The sequence below is a fragment of the Chenopodium album genome, chromosome 15 (genome assembly GCF_948465745.1).
Source record: "Chenopodium album chromosome 15, dcCheAlbu1.1, whole genome shotgun sequence".
Taxonomy (NCBI): Eukaryota; Viridiplantae; Streptophyta; class Magnoliopsida; order Caryophyllales; family Amaranthaceae; genus Chenopodium; species Chenopodium album.
This window is the reverse complement of record NC_137848.1, coordinates 48,091,451-48,110,900: the sequence shown is the minus strand read 5'-3', so window position 1 is coordinate 48,110,900 and position 19,450 is coordinate 48,091,451. Positions and strand designations below refer to the sequence as shown.

General features: G+C 39.0%; 5 protein-coding genes across 5 annotated transcripts; 3 read left to right on the top strand and 2 right to left on the bottom strand.

The window, feature by feature from the left end:
• Positions 1-329: 329 nt before the first annotated feature.
• On the bottom strand, positions 330-2,053 carry LOC145582394 (zeatin O-glucosyltransferase-like). Its single transcript, XM_081639393.1, has one exon. It carries the CDS (start codon positions 1,984-1,986, stop codon positions 571-573), a length of 1,416 nt encoding a protein of 471 aa, XP_081495519.1. The 5' UTR covers positions 1,987-2,053; the 3' UTR covers positions 330-570.
• A 2,266-nt stretch (positions 2,054-4,319) lies between these two features.
• LOC145581329 (uncharacterized) lies at positions 4,320-5,751 on the top strand. Its single transcript, XM_081638352.1, has 2 exons — positions 4,320-5,064; positions 5,120-5,751. The coding sequence occupies exons 1-2, from the start codon at positions 4,320-4,322 to the stop codon at positions 5,749-5,751; spliced, it is 1,377 nt and encodes a 458-aa protein (XP_081494478.1).
• A 126-nt stretch (positions 5,752-5,877) lies between these two features.
• LOC145581328 (uncharacterized) lies at positions 5,878-8,533 on the top strand. The gene is made up of 2 exons (XM_081638351.1): positions 5,878-6,246; positions 7,022-8,533. The coding sequence occupies exons 1-2, from the start codon at positions 5,878-5,880 to the stop codon at positions 8,531-8,533; spliced, it is 1,881 nt and encodes a 626-aa protein (XP_081494477.1).
• A 36-nt stretch (positions 8,534-8,569) lies between these two features.
• On the top strand, positions 8,570-9,235 carry LOC145581327 (uncharacterized). The gene has a single exon (XM_081638350.1). The coding sequence runs from the start codon at positions 8,570-8,572 to the stop codon at positions 9,233-9,235; it is 666 nt and encodes a 221-aa protein (XP_081494476.1).
• Positions 9,236-14,970: 5,735 nt separating this feature from the next.
• On the bottom strand, positions 14,971-16,753 carry LOC145582393 (zeatin O-glucosyltransferase-like). Its single transcript, XM_081639392.1, has one exon. The coding sequence runs from the start codon at positions 16,619-16,621 to the stop codon at positions 15,191-15,193; it is 1,431 nt and encodes a 476-aa protein (XP_081495518.1). The 5' UTR covers positions 16,622-16,753; the 3' UTR covers positions 14,971-15,190.
• Positions 16,754-19,450: the final 2,697 nt, after the last annotated feature.

Sequence of the window (19,450 nt, the reverse complement as noted above, 5' to 3'; positions counted from 1 at the left end):
GGATATTCTCATAAAATTTCAATTTGTGGGAAATAAATTCCATCATCAAAATCATGGAAATTTAACAAATTCCAATTTGGTTCACCATCTTATTTTAATACCCTTGCATAAGGTCATTGCCATGGGTGAGTGATTAATTTTATGTTCCTGTTTCTGTTGTTGGTGATCTAGGTTGTGTGGTTTGTTATTGGCTTGTTCCCTTGCAAATTTGAAGTAAAACTGAATTTCTCAATTCATTTTAAGACTACCACACTGAATATCTCATTTTGTTTTCAGATCTTAGAAAGGTTAAATTGAAGTAAAGTTGGTTTGGGTTCCCTAGAAACGCGAAAAAGTTAATGCATGATAAAATATGATACAATCTCTTTAAGATTAATAATGTGAATTGAAACCTATCTAGCAAAGTAAGTTTATTATACCAAGTACTGTGATGAATAAAATTAAATTGAAATTACATCAAGAATAACATGTTACTGAGTAGTAAGCGCGGTATCCATGGTCTCTGTTGCTGAAACATGTAGCTAAGTTATATCTCTTTCACCGTGTATACAAGGCTTATTCATAGATAGGTCATGTTGTAATATGAGCAATGAAAGAATCCATTTCTAACTGAGCTGCCCCACCTTTAGCAAGTGATTTTTGAACAGCTTCACCCAGTTTTACAGCTCTTTCCCTCATTTTTTCTCCTTCCTTCGTAGCCATCAATGTTTTGACTGCATTCTCTATCGTGGTTGATGTTACTAACTGAGCACGCTGTGCCCAATCCCTCACTAATGTACCTGCTTTTAAAACATCTGTTACCAATAGACCGTTCATTGGCTGCTCAGAATGCATAGGCCATGCCGCGATGGGCACCCCCATGCTGATACTCTCAATGATTGAGTTCCACCCGCAGTGGCTCATGAATCCACCTGTTGACGGATGGGCTAGAATTTCTAGCTGGGGTGCCCAGTCTCTTACCATAATTCCTCTGTTTTTCATTCTCTCTTCAAATCCTTCGGGTAGCTGAGGCCTCCTTACTTCATCTTCTGCAAAGATATTACCTGTATCCGAGTTTCTAAGTACCCATACAAACTTCTGCCCGCTTCTTTCCAACCCTATTGCCAATTCCATGATTTGCTCGTAACTCAGTGATGTTGATGATCCAAAAGATATGTATATCACAGAATCTTTCTTTTGTTTATTCAGCCATTCTAAGCATTGATGTCTCTGTGATTCACTATTGTTTTTCAATTCCACTGGATTAAAAGGTCCAAGTACAAAATGTTTTGTCTCAGAATTTGATGATAGCTTCTCCAACAGTTTGACATATCTGCCTTCTATTGGTCTTGAAGTGTTGTAGATCATTCCGGACTCTATTCCCAAATATTTGAATTGCTTAGCAACAAATCTGTCAATCTCAGGTGGAGTGCACCCTTCACTGGAGGGAATGCAATTTGGGATATCTTCTAAATCTAGCTGAAAAGGTTTGTCAGCTATGCTTTTCCAGACACTTAAGAAATAGGAAAAAACAGAAATGGGAAGCACACTGTAGGATTCAGCATTTGGGATGGATTTTACATCTTGGACCACAGAAGCCATCATGATATCATGAATAACAATGACTCTCCTGAACATAGTTGAGAGTTGCTGTAACAGTTGAGAAACAGGTTCATGAAGATGCATAGCAGCTTCGAAAAGGGGATAAAAGTGTGTTGGAAAAGGAATAGCGTGGCCGATGTTTGAAGGAACCGGAGGTGAGGTTTCATAAGGAGGGAGTTGGAAGTCATGGAAAGTGATTTTAGCTAAACTTTCTTTGTCCCAACCATGGAGACGGAGCTTTGCTTGGCGATTGTGGCTCGCCGATCCAGCAAAGTGAACTTGTATTCCATTGGAGGTAATGACTTGAGAGAGATGAAGGAGTTGATTGAGATGGCTTTGTGCTGGAAGTGGTACCATCACCACTGCAACTTGAGAAAGTTGTTTTGGGTTATTTTGGTTATCCATTTTGGCTCAAATTTTGGGTGGCTGAACTTGGAGCTGGAGGAATGTAGTTTTATATTGTTTACAACTTGGACAGCACACAAAGTGGTTTGTCTTGATGTGTTCAACAGCAGCCAACAGACAGCAATTACGCGGTCTTAATGAGTCCAAAATGCTGGCAAGAAGGTTTAACATTGTGTTTTATACTTTATTTTGTTAGTTGTTATCATAATTCATACATATGAAAAAAAGAAAAATGATAGTCGCTTTCTATTTTTTATGTCTCACCAATTTAGTCATCTTTTTTAATGCGCTAACTTAAAGTAGTAATCCTAATATGAAAGAATTCATCAATTATTGAAACTTGATTGATTAATAAATTATTTTACCTCTAATAATTATCCATTAGTTATACAAGTGAATTTGTATGTGCTTTTGTTTCAAGTGGCCGATTATTGTGAAATTTCTACACATTAAGTTTCTGTGTGGGTATCTTTTCGATTTCTCATTGGACAAAACTTGATGCTCTAGAGAAGATATCTTGGATCATAGGTTATATAATATAGGAGTAATAAATCTATATCTATACTTCTATACTTCTATACTTAGTATTTAAAAACACAAACCATCACCCTCATAATGCCACATGCAAATTATATTTTTCACCAATGCCATATGTCATCTCATTTATCCTTTTTCATATTAAAAAAAAAAAATACACTAGCTTTAATTCAATACATGAATGAATGTTTGGTTCACTTTCCCCCAACTTAATATCTTCTACAATTACATTCAATTTTCACCCCTTTTTCTCCTTTATAATTATTCATTTTCTAATTAAAAAACATATATTATAGAATTAAAAATTATATTTTATACTTATAAACAATCCGTGCATTGCACGGGCCAAAAGGCTAGTTAATAATGATATATGATATATGCTGATAGAGATATATATAATGAGCTGAAAGTGAGAATATTAAGTTAAATCAAACATTAAGTACACCGTTTAATGTGTGATTTTGTCACATATGTCTAAACTAATTCTAATTAGGACGTTTAAGATCTTATTATAATGATTAATGATAAAAGCAGAGTCATGTGAACAAACATAATCCAATAATTCCATGTGCTTGTTATCTTTTGGAAATCTAGTTTTATGATACTATATGGTTGTGACTTTTGTCGGTTGTAATCTTTTGATTAGTTGATTATTCCCTCAATCCCTTAATACAAAACCTCTTTGTAACATTTATTACTTACATAATAAAGAGAAAGAGGCTTTGTATTAAGGGACGGAAGGAGTATCTTGTTTTATAAACCTATCTTGATAAACCTTGGAGTTAAGTCTAACATGGTAGCTGGGGTTGATAAAAAGTTGGGTCATAGGCTTCGGTCTATATGTGGTTCAGTGGTTGTTTATTTGCTGACAATTCTCGCTTGGCCATGTTACCCCCGTCTGCTGGGATTGGGTTTGTAATATTGTATTACATGCTAGCTGCTCTTGCATGTGCTGAGTTTCTCCTTCTGAGCAATATCCTATATCAATATACCCCCTTCATTCCAAAATAAATGCATCAATAAATACTATTTCAATGCTTCAATATAATTTTTTACTAATGTATATAAACAAATCCTACCTCGTTTTGAATATTGATACAATCAAACTTAGCACGTATGTCAACGCATTAGTTTGTTCCTTAATATACTTCGTATATAATCGATTATTAAAAGTATAAAAAAATAATAAAAAACTTTAGTCAAAATTAGTACTCCATATATAAATAATGCAAAAAGTCAACATGTGAATATTTTCTTAAAAGTTGTTTTAGATTCATCTTATTGTAAAACATATCAACTTTCATAATTTTTACTACTCCTTAATAGATAAGTAGAGACATTAATGATCAATCTTGTGCATTAGCAAGTGTGTTAGTCAAACCAATGCATTTATTTTAAAATGGAAGAAATTTATGCATTGTGATAGCACAGAGGATTTCTTATTGGTTGTTTCTTAATTACAAGTATTCTAGAGCTCTCAAAAAAAAAAAATCAGTAATTAGTGAAATACAATATTTTTGGGATGTCGTGTCTTGTGGAATACCTTTTGTATGGGGAGATATGCGAAATACAGTTTAATCCCCATTTCGCCACAACGCCGCCATGAAGAGTCGCCGGTAAGGACACACACAACTTCGCGACAGACGGATGGTCAATCCTCAAGTCACGCCGTTAGTACAAGAACTCAGTGGCAGAGAAGTTCTCAAGTTGAGGGGCAAGCAATACGAACTGTGGTTCAGTTAAGGGCATCACCGTTCACACAGGGTATCTTGGATCAGCCAATGGAAAAAATCAAAATGCCGACTTGCAGGTATGATGGAAGAGGGGATCCCAGTCGGTACATAACGTCCTATGAGGGACACATGATTTTGTACTCCAATTCAGATGCCGTTTGGTGTAAGGTTTTTCCAACCACTTTGATTGGGGCTGCGGCGGATTGGTTCAACAATCTGGGAAATGGAACAATTGATAGCTTTGAGAGGCTAACAGAAATGTTTGTGGGGCAGTATATCAGTAATAGTGTGCGGCAGAGAACTTCAGGAGAGTTGATGGCGGTGGAACAAAGGCCAGATGAGTCTTTGAGGGATTATATCAGACGGTTTAATAATGAAGCAAATACAATTCCCAAGTTGCAACAGGAGGTAGCTGTTATGGCTTTGATGAACAGCTTGAATGACTCTGAGTTTAAGCGTTACCTCACAAGGAAGAATTTGCCAACATTGGCAGCTGCTTTTAACAAAGCACATGAACACATCAAAAGTGAAGAATTAGTGAAGGCGAGTAGCAAGAATGTGTCTGCCGGTAAGGGGCAATATCAGTTTAAAGGTGCAGCCTCTGGAAGTGGAAGGCCGAGAAATTTGACCCCTGGAAGGGGGGAAGGAAGTCGGCAAGAGGTTAGGGCTGCAAAGCCACCGATGCGATACAATTCATATACACCTCTGAACACACCTAGAGCGGCAATTTATTCAGTGAATCAGAACAGAGAGGGATGGACAAGACCAATCCCAATGAAGGCAAGGCCGAGAGATGTCAAAAAGTACTGTATGTTTCATAGAGATGTGGGTCATTATACTGAGGAGTGCACGCAATTTGAAAGATAATATAGAAGAGCTGATAAGGAAAGGACACTTAACTCAGTACCGGTTGAATGTAGGAGGAAGTCAACCACCGTCTCGGCAGATTGAGAAGCAGCAGTTAAAGGCAAGGCCAGAGAGGCCACAGGGTGGAATAGTCCGACAAGGGGACGGAGGAATGCCACCGTTATCAACAGGAAGAGGAGTAGATGTGATAACGGGAGGGCCGGTGCATGGAGGAACAATTAGTGGGGCTATAAAGCACCTGTCCGAGCACCGTCATATAATAAATGCCCTAGATGTCGATAACCGTCCTCGGCCAACTTCAATCCCTGACGTGGTGTTTACGGAAGAGGATGCAAGGGGAATTGTTTTCCCTCATGATGATCCGTTGGTTCTAATAACAAAGATAAATGGGGCTGACATCAAGAGAGTCTTGGTTGATGGTGGTAGCTCGGCAAATGTATTGTTTATGAAAGCTTTTAATAAAATGATGATTGGAAGGCAATATCTGACGCAGGTATCTTATCCGGTTATTGGCTTTAATGGATCAACGGTGAGGCCGGAAGGAAGTATTGTTCTACCAGTGCGACTGGGTGATGGGCCGACAACAAGGGATGTCATGGCAGAATTCCTAGTAGTCAACGTACTATAAACCTATAATGCAATAATCGGTAGGCCGATAATTCATGATGTGCAAGCAGTAGTGTCAACTTATCATCTGACGATAGCTTATGTGTCGAATTTGGGAGCTGTAGAAAAGGTTCACGGAGGTCAGGTAATGGAAAAGTCTTGTTATGCAACGGCTTTGAAAAATCTGGTTGGGAATGGCCTGATACCGAGTAATCCCAAAAAGGAAAAGGAGCCAACGGTACAGGATTTGGCCATGAAAAACTTTGATACGAGGCCGGAAGCGACCCCAAGGCCGTCACCAGGTGGAGAAACGGTGCAGGTTGAGTTACAACCAGGTGATCCGAGCCGGACGGTCAAGGTTGGGGCGGATATGGATGTTGATATGAGATGTCATTTAATAAGTCTGTTACGTGAGAACGCAGATGTCTTTGCTTTCTCGGCCAGTGAGATGCCAGGGATACATCCTGAGGTGATGGAACATAAGTTGAATGTGGATAGAAAGTTCAGGCCGATAAAGGTAGAAGAAACGCAATTTCTCAACTGAAAAAATAGAAGCCATACAAGCTGAGGTTAATAAACTCTTAGTGGCAGGGTTTATTGAACCATGCACATATCCGGAGTGGTTGGCGAATGTTGTGATGGTGAGAAAGCTGACAGGAAAGTGGCGAATGTGTGTAGACTTCACCGACTTGAACAAAGCTTGTCCCAAGGATTGCTATCCGTTGCCTCGGATAGATAGATTAGTGGACTCCACTTCCGGCCATGCTATGCTCAGTTTCTTGGATGCGTTCTCAGGATATCATCAGGTTAGTATTCATAAAGCCAACAGGGCAAAAACGACCTTTATAACAGATGCCGGTGTGTATTGTTATAAGACAATGTCGTTTGGGCTGAAAATGCAGGAGCGACATATCAGAAGTTGGTTGATAAAATCTTTGAAAAGCAAAGGGGGCGGAATATGGAGGTATATGTGGATGATACGATTGTTAAGAGTAAGGAAAAGGAGGATCACATAGCAGATTTGAGGGAAACATTTGAGACATTACGGAAGTATCAGATGAGGTTGAATCCAGAAAAATGTGTGTTAAGGGTCCGATCAGGGAAGTTTTAGGCTTCATGGTCAGTGAACGGGGAGTAGATGCAAATCCTGATAAAGTGAATGCGGTGCTAGAGATGAAGCAGCCGAAAAATATTCGAGATATACAAAGGTTAACTGGCAGAATGGCAGGGTTAACGCGGTTCATCAGCAAGTCAGCTGATAAGGCCCTCCCATTTTTCATGGTTTACGGCAGATTAAAACGTTTGAGTGGGGAAAGGAGCAAAGTGATGCACTAGAAGTGGTGAGAAAGCATCTGAGATCTCTTCCGACGGTTGCAAGGCCAGAAAGGGGAGAACTGTTACAATTGTACATCTCGACTTCTCCAAAAACAATAGCTGCAGTGTTGTTAGTAGAAAGGAAGAAACAGCAAATGCCGATATACTTTGTTAGTTATGTTCTGAATGCGGCTGAACGCAGATATCCTGTAATAGAAAAAATGGCGTTGGCAGTAGTGATGGCGGCCAGAAAATCGAGGCTGTATTTCGATGCTCATCTTATAGATGTTTTGACGAATCATCCATTGGAAAGGTCACTGCATAAGATGGATACGTCAGGCCGATTGTTGAAGTGGGCCGTGGAGTTGTCGGAGTATGAGTTGTATTATAAGCCCAGAATATCAATAAAGGCTCAGGCCCTGTCAGATTTCATTGTAGAAACCTCATACAATGATGAAGAGGAGGAGTTGGGAACTTGGCAGGTATCGGTGGATGGTTCAGCAACGTCAACATGGTCAGGGGCAGGAATAGTGATAACAGCTCCGGATGGGAAGATTTTTGAGTATGCAATGAAGTTTAAGTTCAAGGCCACCAACAATGAAGCTGAGTATGAAGCAACTATAGATGGGATTCAACTGTCAATAGCAGCAGAAGCAAAACGACTAGTTCTGACAACTGATTCCCAATTAGTATCCAGTCAATATACCGGAGAGTATGAAATACGAGAGCCGACAATGATAAAGTACCTTGAAAAGATGAATCACTTAACAGCACAGTTGCAATATTTTGAAATTAAATTGGTACCGAGGGTACAGAATGCACAGGCCGATGCCCTAGCACGATTGGCCAGTTCAAGTTTTAATGACTTGGAAAGAACAGTTATGGTGGAAATCTTGACGCAGAAAAGTATAGATGAAATATCGGAACAAGTTCTCTATGTCAGCAACGGCACCCAGTGGTTTGATAAGATATTGGCATATCTTCTATACGGAGCATTGCCACTTGATAAGAGGGAAGCAAAAAAGTTGCGAAAAGACAGTATGTGGTTCATTATGCACCGGGGTCAGTTGTATAAAAGAGGCTTCTCGTTACCGTTACAGAGGTGCATAACCGATTTTGAGTCTGCCAGATTAATTGAAGAAATACATGAGGGTACTTGCGGCAACCATCTCGGCGCAAGAGCTCTGTCACGAGAAGCAATGAGAAGAGGGTACTATTGGCCAAGTATGAATGAAGATGCCATTCAATATGTGAAAAAATGTGAAAAATGTCAGAAGTTTGCACCTGCTATCAACTTGCCGCCCAATGATTTAATGCCGATACTTAATCCAGTTCCTTTTGCACAATGGGGAATGGATATAGTAGGGTCGTTTCCTTCAGCAACGGGTGGAAGAAAGTTTCTCATAGTGGGAATAGATTATTTCACAAAGTGGATAAAGGCTGAGCTGGTAGCAAAGATAACAACATCGGAGGTGAAATTTTTTATCTAGAAAAGTATTTTTACAAGGTTTGGGTTGCCAACGGCAATGGTCTTTGATCATGGATCTCAATTTGATTGTAATCCAGTCAAAGATCTATTAACCATGTACAAGGTGAAGTTTGCATATGCGGCAGTATGCCATCTGCAATCAAACGGCCAAGCGAAAGCAGCAAACAAGCAAATAATAACGGCAATAAAAAAGAAGATTGAAGATGCAAAGGGTTTATGGGCTGATTTAGTACCAGAAATTCTGTGGGAAAACAAGACAACGGTCAGAGAAGCAACAGGGGAGTCACCCTTCACCTTAGTATTCGGAACAGAAGCAGTAGTGCCAGCCGAAGTGGGGTTGCCGACATTCAGAATTCAGCATTACTGCGAAGGGCAAAATGATTTGTTGTTGCGACAGCAGCTAGATTTCCTTCCAGAAGTACGAGAGAAAGCAGCAGTTAAGTCAGCTGCCTACAAAGACAGAATGTCAAGGGCATATAACAGACGGGTCAGTTATAGGCCTTTGAATAAAGGAGATCTCGTATTGCGAAAAACAGCAGCAACAGGAAAGAGTAATGAGGATGGAAAGTTAACGGCAAATTGGGAAGGACCATATCGGATTAGAGATATGGTAATGCAAGGGTCTTTTTACCTGGAAACAATGGATGGAAAACCGTTGAAGAACGTTTGGAATACGACAGTACTCAAGAAATATTATGTGTAAGTAAAATAATGTAAAATCCTTTTGTAAACGATAAAGCTGATATTAGCAAAAACAATATCAGTGATGAATACAAGAAAGTTATCAGAAATTGTGTTGAAAACAGGCATCCTCCACTTAACAGACCACCGTTAAGTGGGATGGACAGCTCAAAATCGCTTCCGTGAAGTTAATGCGCTTACAACCTGATCAGTCGTAATCATTAACTCACGAGGTTGCTGGTTCAAAATATAATACCGGCAAAATCAATTCGGGTATATGCACACAAGAGGCATAGCTTTGATAATGATCGCCGAGAGGGTACCTAACTGGCTATGAAAACAGTGCAGTGGGTGACCGATATTGTACTCTGAGCCAGCAACAGGATCGCCGAACTATTGCATATAATTGTAAAACAAATATATATACACTAGGGGGTAAGAGATAAGGATAAAGGATGGCGCTTTCATTGCTAGTTGTAACTGGTAAGTTAAAATTGGAAAAAGCTGATATAGTTATAACCGATGAGTTGAAATTGGAAAAAACAACAATTGATAAGATCGTTTGAAGTACGAAGCTGATATAGCTATGACACTTGTATTTAACTAAATCGCTGAGAATTGAAATTTTTTACAAAATTTTAGTAAGTATAAAATTCGTGATAAAAACAGGGGTAGATGATAATTAAAAGTGATATGATTGTTAATTATGAGGTTGATACAACATAAAACACTGATGTTCGAGAATAATACAACATGTTCACAATAATCAAAGATGACAATCGACAGGCATCACCACAAAAAGGGTATATGCCGATAAAATAGCATTGTCAAAAAATAGTCTTAGACAAAAGCAAATAATAACATATTTCAAGTTAAAGCTGATAAGGCCCAATTATGCAAGACCCACAAGAAGATCTCAGTGATGACTGCCCGCCCCTTCAAGCTTGTGTATTTTCGAGCACTGGAGAGTTTAAGATACTGGGGTCTGAGGGGCCGTCATCTGCATTCGGCGCATAGTTGAAGAGGTCTGCCTCAGCAAATTGTTGTTGCTCAAAGCCGGAAGGAATCTTGTAATCTTCATCATTAAAATCCTTTTCGACCTTAGCCCAGTCCTCTTTCTTCCAGCCAGCAACATGGGCAATACATCTCTGAGCAGCTGTCCACCCCCCGTCAAAACGGTCTTGGAGTCGCGTGCAGAATTCTTGGGAGGCCAAGTAACGACCAACTGCTCTTTGCCGAATGCCAGGCTTGTCAGCTTCCATCTTCCGGACGTTTTCTTCAAGGTTGTGGATGGTAACCTTGGCATCATTGAGATCTCTCTCAAGGGTAGGAAGGCGCTCAATAGCTTGGTTCTTCTCAGCAATCTGAACATTTAACTGTTGAACTTCCCTTTCAAGTCCCTCAAGCTTGACAGCTTTAGCCTTGAGGGCCGTCATCTCAAGATCATCTTTTTGTTTGGCCTCTTTTAACAAGTTTAGAGCCTTGTCAGCATTGTCTAAGGCCGTTTGCAGTGCATTCTGATTGGCAGAAGCTTGATGATGTTGCTCTTGGTAGTAACGGTACATCTCGACGAGCTCAGTACCAGACATAACGGCCTACATTTATAAAAGAATAAAGGTAATAAAACATGACGGTAATGGGTATATAATAAATAATAAAGAAAAACTCTTTAAGAAATATATATATGCGTAAATAAAAATGATAATAATGATAGATACCTTCATCATGTTATGCATGTGAATAGCGGCAAGAGGGCCAATGACACCTGCAGGCATGTCCACAGGAGGAGTCAGGTTGCACAGAAGACGATAACCAAGGTTTCTTCCTTGCGTTGGATTGTCAGTAAAGAGTGACTCATTTCGGTACACATCAAGATCGGGCTGCCACCGATCTCCAGAATGGTCGGCAGGGACAGAAAACCCTCTAAGAACTTCTTCAGGAAACCTCCCATCAGGGCGCTCAATCCATTGATTAGATCGATAGATGAGGTCGGGAATACTGGTGTCAAAACCGCCGACAGCAGTAGGTTTAACCTGAGCTATCGGTTGACTGGTAGTGTTAGGCTGAGTTGGAGGGGGAGATTCAGGAGTGTTGGTAAGATCCTCAATCTCCACCCCTTCCATCATTCTCTTAACGGCTGGCCCAGAGCTTTGAATAACCGTTTTGTCTTAAACTTCAGTTTGCTTGGGGGAAGGAGGTTTCTCCTGGTTGTCAGCTTGGTTTTTCTTTGCGGCACGCCCTTCAGTTTTTCTTGGGCTGTTAACTCTGGCGCCACCACCTCGCCGGTTTCCTAGAGATGTCAGCTTTCTCTTCTTGGCGTTGTCATCAGCCATTCTTTCAGCTTTTCTCTTAGCACTGATAGCAGGAGAACTGCTGCAATATGTGGCAAGAGTATCGTATGAAGGCTTGGTGGCTTTGGGACAACGCTTTATAACCTTCTTTCCGTCGGCTGACAACCCAAGTTGTTTGTTGTCCAACTTATCAACACTTGAAATTTTAAGAAACAAAAAATGTGTAGCCAAATTTAAATTTTACTAAAAAAAAAAAATGAAATGGGTGAAAGTAAAAATCAGTGCAAGGGCATAAAGTTAATAAAAATGAATGAGTTAATACCATAACTGTCAGTCTAGCAAAGACCGACATGGGATAAAGGAGCGTTGCCGAGAATGTAACCTATATTCGGCACCCACACCTTAGGGGTTAGACGGATTTTACCATCACCATTATCAGATTCCAGAATGTCAAAATGGTTGACAGCTCTACGCTCATGTTTGCCGAGATCTCTCTCGGGAATAGATTCAAACCTAGGGTGAGGTTGAAAAAACGTCCTCCTGAGTGGAAAATCCTCAGGAACCGACATGAAGAAAAACTTGTCTTGCCAGCCTTTACGGCTTGACAATTTAGGGTGCATAGTGTATTTACGGGGTTGGGTGTATAAGGACCACCACCCTTCCGACTGGCCATCTCTCTTTAAAGTTAGCAGCCGTCTAAACGCGTTGAGGGTTAACGGGTAATTTCTATACAACATAACCCATATAAGGGCAATAACGACACGGATGGTGGGAGGAGTTAGCTACACTAAGCATACGTTCTAAGCCTTCAAAATTTTGGCAACAAAAGGATGAAGAGGGAATCGAAGGCCGAAATCAAAGTGTTTTGCGTAAACGGCAACATGACCAGCAGGGCAATCCAACACTGAAGACCCAGAAGGTGGAAGGGTAAGCTCATACCCATCAGGGAGTTTGTAGAACTGTCTGGCACGCCGGCAGTAATCTTTTTCCAGTGCCGTTTTCCTAAAATTGTCACTTATTTTAGCTTCTGCAACTTTGCTGTTAGTAGCCAAAACAAGGGGTTGTCGATACTCAGCACCGTCTGTCTCAGAATTATACCCATCATCTAAACTTTCTTCTTGAATAACTTCTGCGGTCATATTAACAACATCATCTCTACTCTCGATATTAACGCTACTTTCTTGGGCCTCGTCGTCGCCAAGAATAGAGTTAACGGCAGATTCGTGAACAGGAGAAGGATGATTTCTTTGAGGGTTTGGAGGGACTTCCATATCATCTGATTCAGTGGAACTCACAACTTGAGCTTGCCTAGGTTTCTTACTGGACTCAGCCTCTTCAGCAGCATCACGGGCAGTAACCTCAGGCTGATAACTGGTACGTTTTACTCTCGGCATAGTGTTTATACCAATATTACCAACGTTAGTGCCGTACTGATCAATATAACTTTTCTCGGCAAAGCTGCGTAAATGATAACGGACACTAACAGGCTCAATATCAAGAATCTCAATGTTGTCAGGGATATCGGGATTATTGGGTCGAAGGGCCCTCTCTTGGTCAGCAATAACTTTGTGACGCAGAAAAGCACGTCTTTGCTCCTCAGCAGTTAGAGGTTGAAAGGGGTCGTCAATGTTATCAGAAAGAAGATGAATTGCCCTTATTTTTGCTGATATCTTTTCCCAAAGACTGCCTAATAAGACGACGTCTAACAGTGCTAAGGCTAGGTAATTCCTCTTCAATGCTATTCTCAGACATTTATAAAAGCAAATAACCCAAAAATTGCAAAAAAGAAAAACATGCAAAAATTAGAGTTAGGGTTCGTAAGTACCTTTGACAAAAGACGACAAAAACCAGAAGAACGAAAGGTAATACCCTCAAGTAACGCAGTTATGAGTGAGAAAATAAAGTCACTGCAGCGAGTTGGAAGACAAGATGTGAAAGCGAAACTGAAAATTCCTTAGAAAAATGAACGAGAGAAAATGACGAATGAGAAGCAAATGGCGAAATATTTTGATCTAAAAAGAGAACTGAAACGAGGTTGAAGTGACATACAGTTCAGAAATCCAAACGGCTATAAATAGACTAACGTTTTAAAAAGAAAGGGCTAGATTTGTGACACGTCGATTAGACCAAATAAAATTCCCGCCTATTTAAAACATAGAGGACTTTGTGAATTCTAGAGGAAAACGAAGTTTTTTCGCTCCCTGTTATTTTATCAAGTAGACCTTGTCTGCTTACGGCAAACAAAGTCACTTGGGGAGGAAAACGGAGTTTTTTCGCTCCCAGTTATTTTTCTCAAGTAGACCTTGTCTGCTTACGGCAAACAAGGTCACTTGGGGAGGAAAACGGAGTTTTTTCGCTCCCAGTTATTTTATCAAGTAGACCTTGTCTGCTTACGGCAAACAAGGTCAATGGGGAGGAAAACGGAGTTTTTTCGCTCCCAGTTATTTTATCAAGTAGACCTTGTCTGCTTACGGCAAACAAGGTCACTTGGGGAGGAAAACGGAGTTTTTTCGCTCCCAGTTATTTTATCAAGTACACCTTGTCTGCTTACGGCAAACAAAGTCGCTTGGGCAAGAAAACGGAGTTTTGGGAACTGTAAATACAACAGAAGTGATATATATACCAAGGAATTTCAATAATATGTTACCTTTCAAATTACAAGAAGTCATCCTAAATATTACATTACACAGACATAGAGAAACGCTAGACAGAGTGCAAGAAACGAATTACAAAAACCCAAGCAATACCCTAAAGTGAGAACATTAATTTGTAATCTAGTGTCCTCACTTGGGGGGCTAGTTGTATGGGGAGATATGTTAAATGGGCCGACATCTTAATAAATACGGATATGGACTCAACGTAATTATCAAATGGCCTGATATGTTCCATAAAGCAGACATGTTGGCTTGTCGATACTCGGCACGTGATAGCAGTAGCTTGACACTTGGCAAGAAAAGCTCTGCATGTCATGTAGCCACCTGTCATAAGGATTATTATAAATAGCAGGTTAAGCTTCATCAATGAGGTTAGCAATTATTACTTTCTCTCTCTCTCTCTTCTTTCTCTCTCTTAGTTCTCTTCTCTTTCTAAAACACTTTCTGACTTTATCATCGGAGTGGTTATCCCCGCATCACCCCGGAGTTAGCTAATCTCTGCTCATTGTGTAGGTTCTCACCTTGCCGATAGGAGTATCAGGATCTCAAGCTCGGGTTCTCGGGTTGTTGGATCCAGACAGAAACGCCTTTCCTTAGCAATATTTTTGAGATGGATTGTCTGGTGGAGTAATAGTTTTGATCCAGCACTTGACTTTGAAAACAGATGCTGCATTTTGCTTGTTAGATGTCAGGTTCCTTAGAAGGAATCAAACATCAAGAGTAAAGCTTATGATCCAGAGAAAGGTGAATATGCAGTTATGTTTCGATGTTGGAAGGAATTTTATCAAACATAAAAGAGATAGGATTGGATATGATGTACAGAGTTAACAAAGTCTGTTTGATTGCTTAAAAGTTACAACAATAAACATTTGCAAATCTGTTGAATTTCTGAAAATTGAAATTTAGGAAGACATGGCACAAATGCACGATTATCTCATAGAGCCTGCCCAAATCAACCAAGTGCTGCGTTAAAACTATGAACAGATCCTCTGTAATCGAGAATCCTGCAGTGAACAAATCAGTTCATGACACTCATCTTGTGATATGGGATATGAAGGAGTCCATTTCTAACCGAGAAGCACCATCTTTAGCAACTGATGCCTGAACAGCATCACCTAGTTCTGCTGCCCTATTCCGCATTTCCTCTCCTTCCTTTGATGCCATCAATGTTCTCAACACGGTGTCTATAGTACTGAATGGCACCAGCTCAGCACGGTGTTTCCAATCCCTCACCAGCACAGCTATTCGTAGAACATCTGTCATAAAAAAGGCATTCCTTGGTTGGTCCGAATGCATAGGCCACGCTGCGACTGGCACTCCCATGCTGATGCTCTCCATGGATGAGTTCCACCCACAATGACTCATGAACCCACCTGTTGATGGATGTGCTAAAATCTCTAGCTGAGGTGCCCAGTCTTTTACTACAATGCCTCTGTTTTTCACTCTATCTTCGTACCCTTCGGGCAGCTGAGGCTTCCGAACCTCACCACCTGTAAAAATATCTCCAGTGTCCGCCCTTCTAAGCACCCATAGAAACTTTTGTTCGCTTCTTTCCAATCCTAATGCCAACTCCATAATCTGCTCATCTGTCATTGATGTTGTCGATCCAAAAGAGACGTATATCACCGAAGCTGTCTCCTGTTTGTCTAGCCATTCCAGGCATGTATGTCTATATTTTCCGTTTTTGCTTTTCATTTGCACTGGATTCAAAGGTCCAATTGCAAAGTGCTTCATCTTATTATTTGTTGATAGCTTCTCCAACAGTTGAATGTATTTACCTTCTACCACCTTAGATGTGTTGTAGAGTCTTCCTGACTCTAATCCTAACATTTTTCGTTGGTGGATCATTATGTTTAAAATCTCAGGTGTGAAGCACCCGTCATTGGAGGGAAGAAATTTCGGAATATCTGAATCTAGGGGAAAAGGTTTCTGCTGTAATTTTTCCCAAGAATTGAAGAAAAAAGTAAACACTGATATAGAAATGAAGGAGTAGGTTTCAGCATTTGGGATAGATTTTACGTCTTGGACCACAGAAGCCATCAAACTATCATGAATCACAATGAGCCTCCTGAACTTGGTTTTAAGTTGTTGTAAGAGCTGGCAAACAGGTTGACGTAGATGTAAAGAAGCATCGAAAAGTGGTTGCAGGTGCCTAGGAAAATGGTTGGAGTTGTCCGGGTTGGGAGGAAGGGAGTCGTAAGACGGGAGTTCAAGGTCATGGAAATGGATTTTGCTCAAACTATCCGCGTCCCAACCTTGGATGCGGAGTTTGGCTTGTCGGTTATGGGTGGAGGATCCCGCGTAGTGTACTGGTAATCGGTAAGAGGTTATGAGGTGAGAGAGGTGGAGGAGTTGGTTGAGATGGCCTTGTGCCGGAAAGGGTACCATCACAACCACCACTTCGGCTAGTGTGCGATTGAGGCAACTTTGCTCCCTGTCTTCACAAGAATTGTGGCCTTCCATTTTCGGGTGAGATTGCTGGAACTTTACAATATTACTAGTATTTTGTGTTCTTGTTGGCTGTTTTTGTTGCCTTACATATATTGTGAGATTGCTGGAACTTTGCAAGATTTAGTTTATTTTATTTTTACACATAGTATTAGTCAATAATATAGTGGGGTAGACAGTGGAGCCATGGTGGATGATCTCCACAAATCTTTGTACAGTAGTTTTCAAAACAAACTAGGACTGAAACTCTACATGTTCTCTGATTTGCTCCTCAAGTTGTGTATTCCTTTTTCTCACTCAATCAACTAGTAAACGACCAACGTCACACTTCCCCTCCTTTTTTTTTTCAACTTTCAACGTTTCTGCAATGTATTGTACACTATTAGCACATTTTTGTGGTTTATTATACTCCGACAAAATCATACAGTAGTAATGTGGGAGCAACTGGATATTTTACTCTCTGCGGCCTATAATATAGTTTAGTTTTTTTTTTTTTTTTTTTTTTTTTTCTCTCTCTCTATTTTGAAGATATAAAATATTTTTTTCATTTTCATTTTTGGATAGCATATAAAGAGCATTATACCCTCAATTTTTTAACTTTATTTATTATACTTTTTAAATTATCCTTGAATTTTGAACATGTCTTACATTTTTTTCCACTTTATCTCTATAAATTTTGTCTATAATTGCACTTTCCACTTTTATTAATGTATTTCATCCACTTTTCCTCCTATTTCTTAAATACCGTGAAAAAACACAAACAAGAATTATATTACTGTATCAGACGGAGGGAGTAGTAAATATCTGATCTTGAAAATTGTGTTGTGTATTAAACAAATAATTTCTCTCCTTTTTACCACATGTCATCGTCGGACGAACATTGACGGTGTTAGAGAGCTTTCTCCATTGAAGCAAGAAGGTGCAGCAGAAATTTAGTTTTTAAGCTAGCGCAATCAATAGTGAGCTTCAACGGAGGAATTAGTGAGCTTCAATGGACAACTACCATTTTCTCCATTGGATTTTAGGGGCTTCGCCGCCAAATGAAACTAAAATCCTGAGAAAAATAGAGAAATCAAGTGCATGGTTTTTTGTCCGTCCTCCTCCCTTAAATCTACTTGTGAGCTTCAATTTCTCCATTGGAACCTTTAAAGGGTATGAAAGGAAGAAGAACGATAAATTGGGCAAGAGAGCAAATGTTATAAAAGATCTCCTATTTGAATAACATGAAAGCTAGTGTCAATGTTATTTTTACCCCTAAATAAACAGCTTAAAGTACGTTATACCTCTTGATAAACATTTTAAGTTTATCATTGTGATAAATTGTAATTTGCTCGTAATATGGGATAATGTTGGATCCGTCTTAAACTCTCGATGTCTATTTTATTAATTTTTTTTTTTTTAATGATCCAAGTTACAAATTGACAAATGTGGAAGAAATGTTCCACTAAAAAAACAGTGTTAGTACATAATAACGCGTCACTTATTGATTTAGTTGAGTGATGCCCAATTTGATTCATATAAAGTTCTTGAAAGCAATTAAGAAATCAAGCTTGTTGTGATGATTTTTGGTTAATGGCTGATTATGGAAATCGCCGAGGACTCGAAGTGAGTCTAGTCTCTTGGGTACATGCAAACCAATTTTGTAATTTGATGATGGCGAAAGTGACGATTGTAAAGCTATTCTTGTCTGATCCTTGAACTATGTGCTCAATAACTAATCAAACTAAATTACTACGGACTTCAAAAAACTATATGCAATAGCTTGGTGTTTTAACTGTTTTTGACTAAAATGTGAAACATGAACTAATCACATAATCAAATTTATATGTTCGATTTTCATTGATGTCGATATTAAAGAAGTCTACTTAATTAGTTTCCTGTCAATTTATTATCATAAAAAATTCAATGATCCTTGTGTAGTTGTGTTTGTTTTGTTACGTTATGTTAGTCATTCCTGATAGAGTATTAAACATATTGCTAGTTATACTTTGTTGTATAAATGTCAAATTAGATTCAAGCTCATTTCAATAATAACATTTTGATGATTTAGGGACGCATATGCCAAATGTATATTCCCCATTTAATAGCAATTTTTTTTTTATTAAGTTTTGATTGTGGATCCTTAAGCCACGGAGCCACAGCCGGGTATGTATTTGACATAATGACTTATCTGAATATTATTTAATACAATAATGAGATTGATTGTGTTTTATGATTTGAATTATAGTCTAACTTTTAAATTAATATTCCTTTCCTCCCATATGCCTATATATCTTAAGATATGAAAATCAATTAGAGATGTACAACAAGTATGACAATGAAATTTCAGCTCCATCAATTCCTGATCAAATGATTTTTGATATTTTATTTTATTTTAGAGACTAAGGGACCTATAATTATTATGTTTAGGCTTATATTAACTAATTACTAGCTGTTGAATGATTCAAATAATACAAATTTAAATGTAAACGCACATTTTATGATTTAGAAATAATCAATCACATTAGTACTACTTGTGAATGATACATAAATTTACTTTGCACTTACACAAATTATTCAAGTTGTATTAATTCAACGTGCAATTAACCAGCTCAACACAGTATCATACAAAACCATATCAAATCCCAAATTGAAAATTCAACGTTTTTGTAAGTAATAATCGTTTCCGTTTTAATTTGACTTTATCTATATCTGAATTCACATAAAATAGTTAAATTGAATCAAACTCGGTCTTAATAAGATCCAAAATAAGATACATGAAAAATTAACTTGTTTTGAATTTAATCCAAAATGGCTCGACAGAAACCCGACCCATGCCCATTAATTGTTCTCTTTGTAGTGAGA

Excerpts from the sequence above, each read along its gene's own strand:
- LOC145582394 (XM_081639393.1), bottom strand. The coding sequence starts at position 1,986 with ATGGATAACCAAAATAACCCAAAACAACTTTCTCAAGTTGCAGTGGTG.
- LOC145581329 (XM_081638352.1), top strand. The coding sequence starts at position 4,320 with ATGCCGACTTGCAGGTATGATGGAAGAGGGGATCCCAGTCGGTACATA. Across the intron at positions 5,065-5,119 it reads GAGAGATGTCAAAAAGTACT|ATAATATAGAAGAGCTGATA; the intron begins GTATGTTTCATA and ends GCAATTTGAAAG.
- LOC145581328 (XM_081638351.1), top strand. The coding sequence starts at position 5,878 with ATGGAAAAGTCTTGTTATGCAACGGCTTTGAAAAATCTGGTTGGGAAT. Across the intron at positions 6,247-7,021 it reads GAAAGTTCAGGCCGATAAAG|ATTAAAACGTTTGAGTGGGG; the intron begins GTAGAAGAAACG and ends GGTTTACGGCAG.
- LOC145581327 (XM_081638350.1), top strand. The coding sequence starts at position 8,570 with ATGGTCTTTGATCATGGATCTCAATTTGATTGTAATCCAGTCAAAGAT.
- LOC145582393 (XM_081639392.1), bottom strand. The coding sequence starts at position 16,621 with ATGGAAGGCCACAATTCTTGTGAAGACAGGGAGCAAAGTTGCCTCAAT.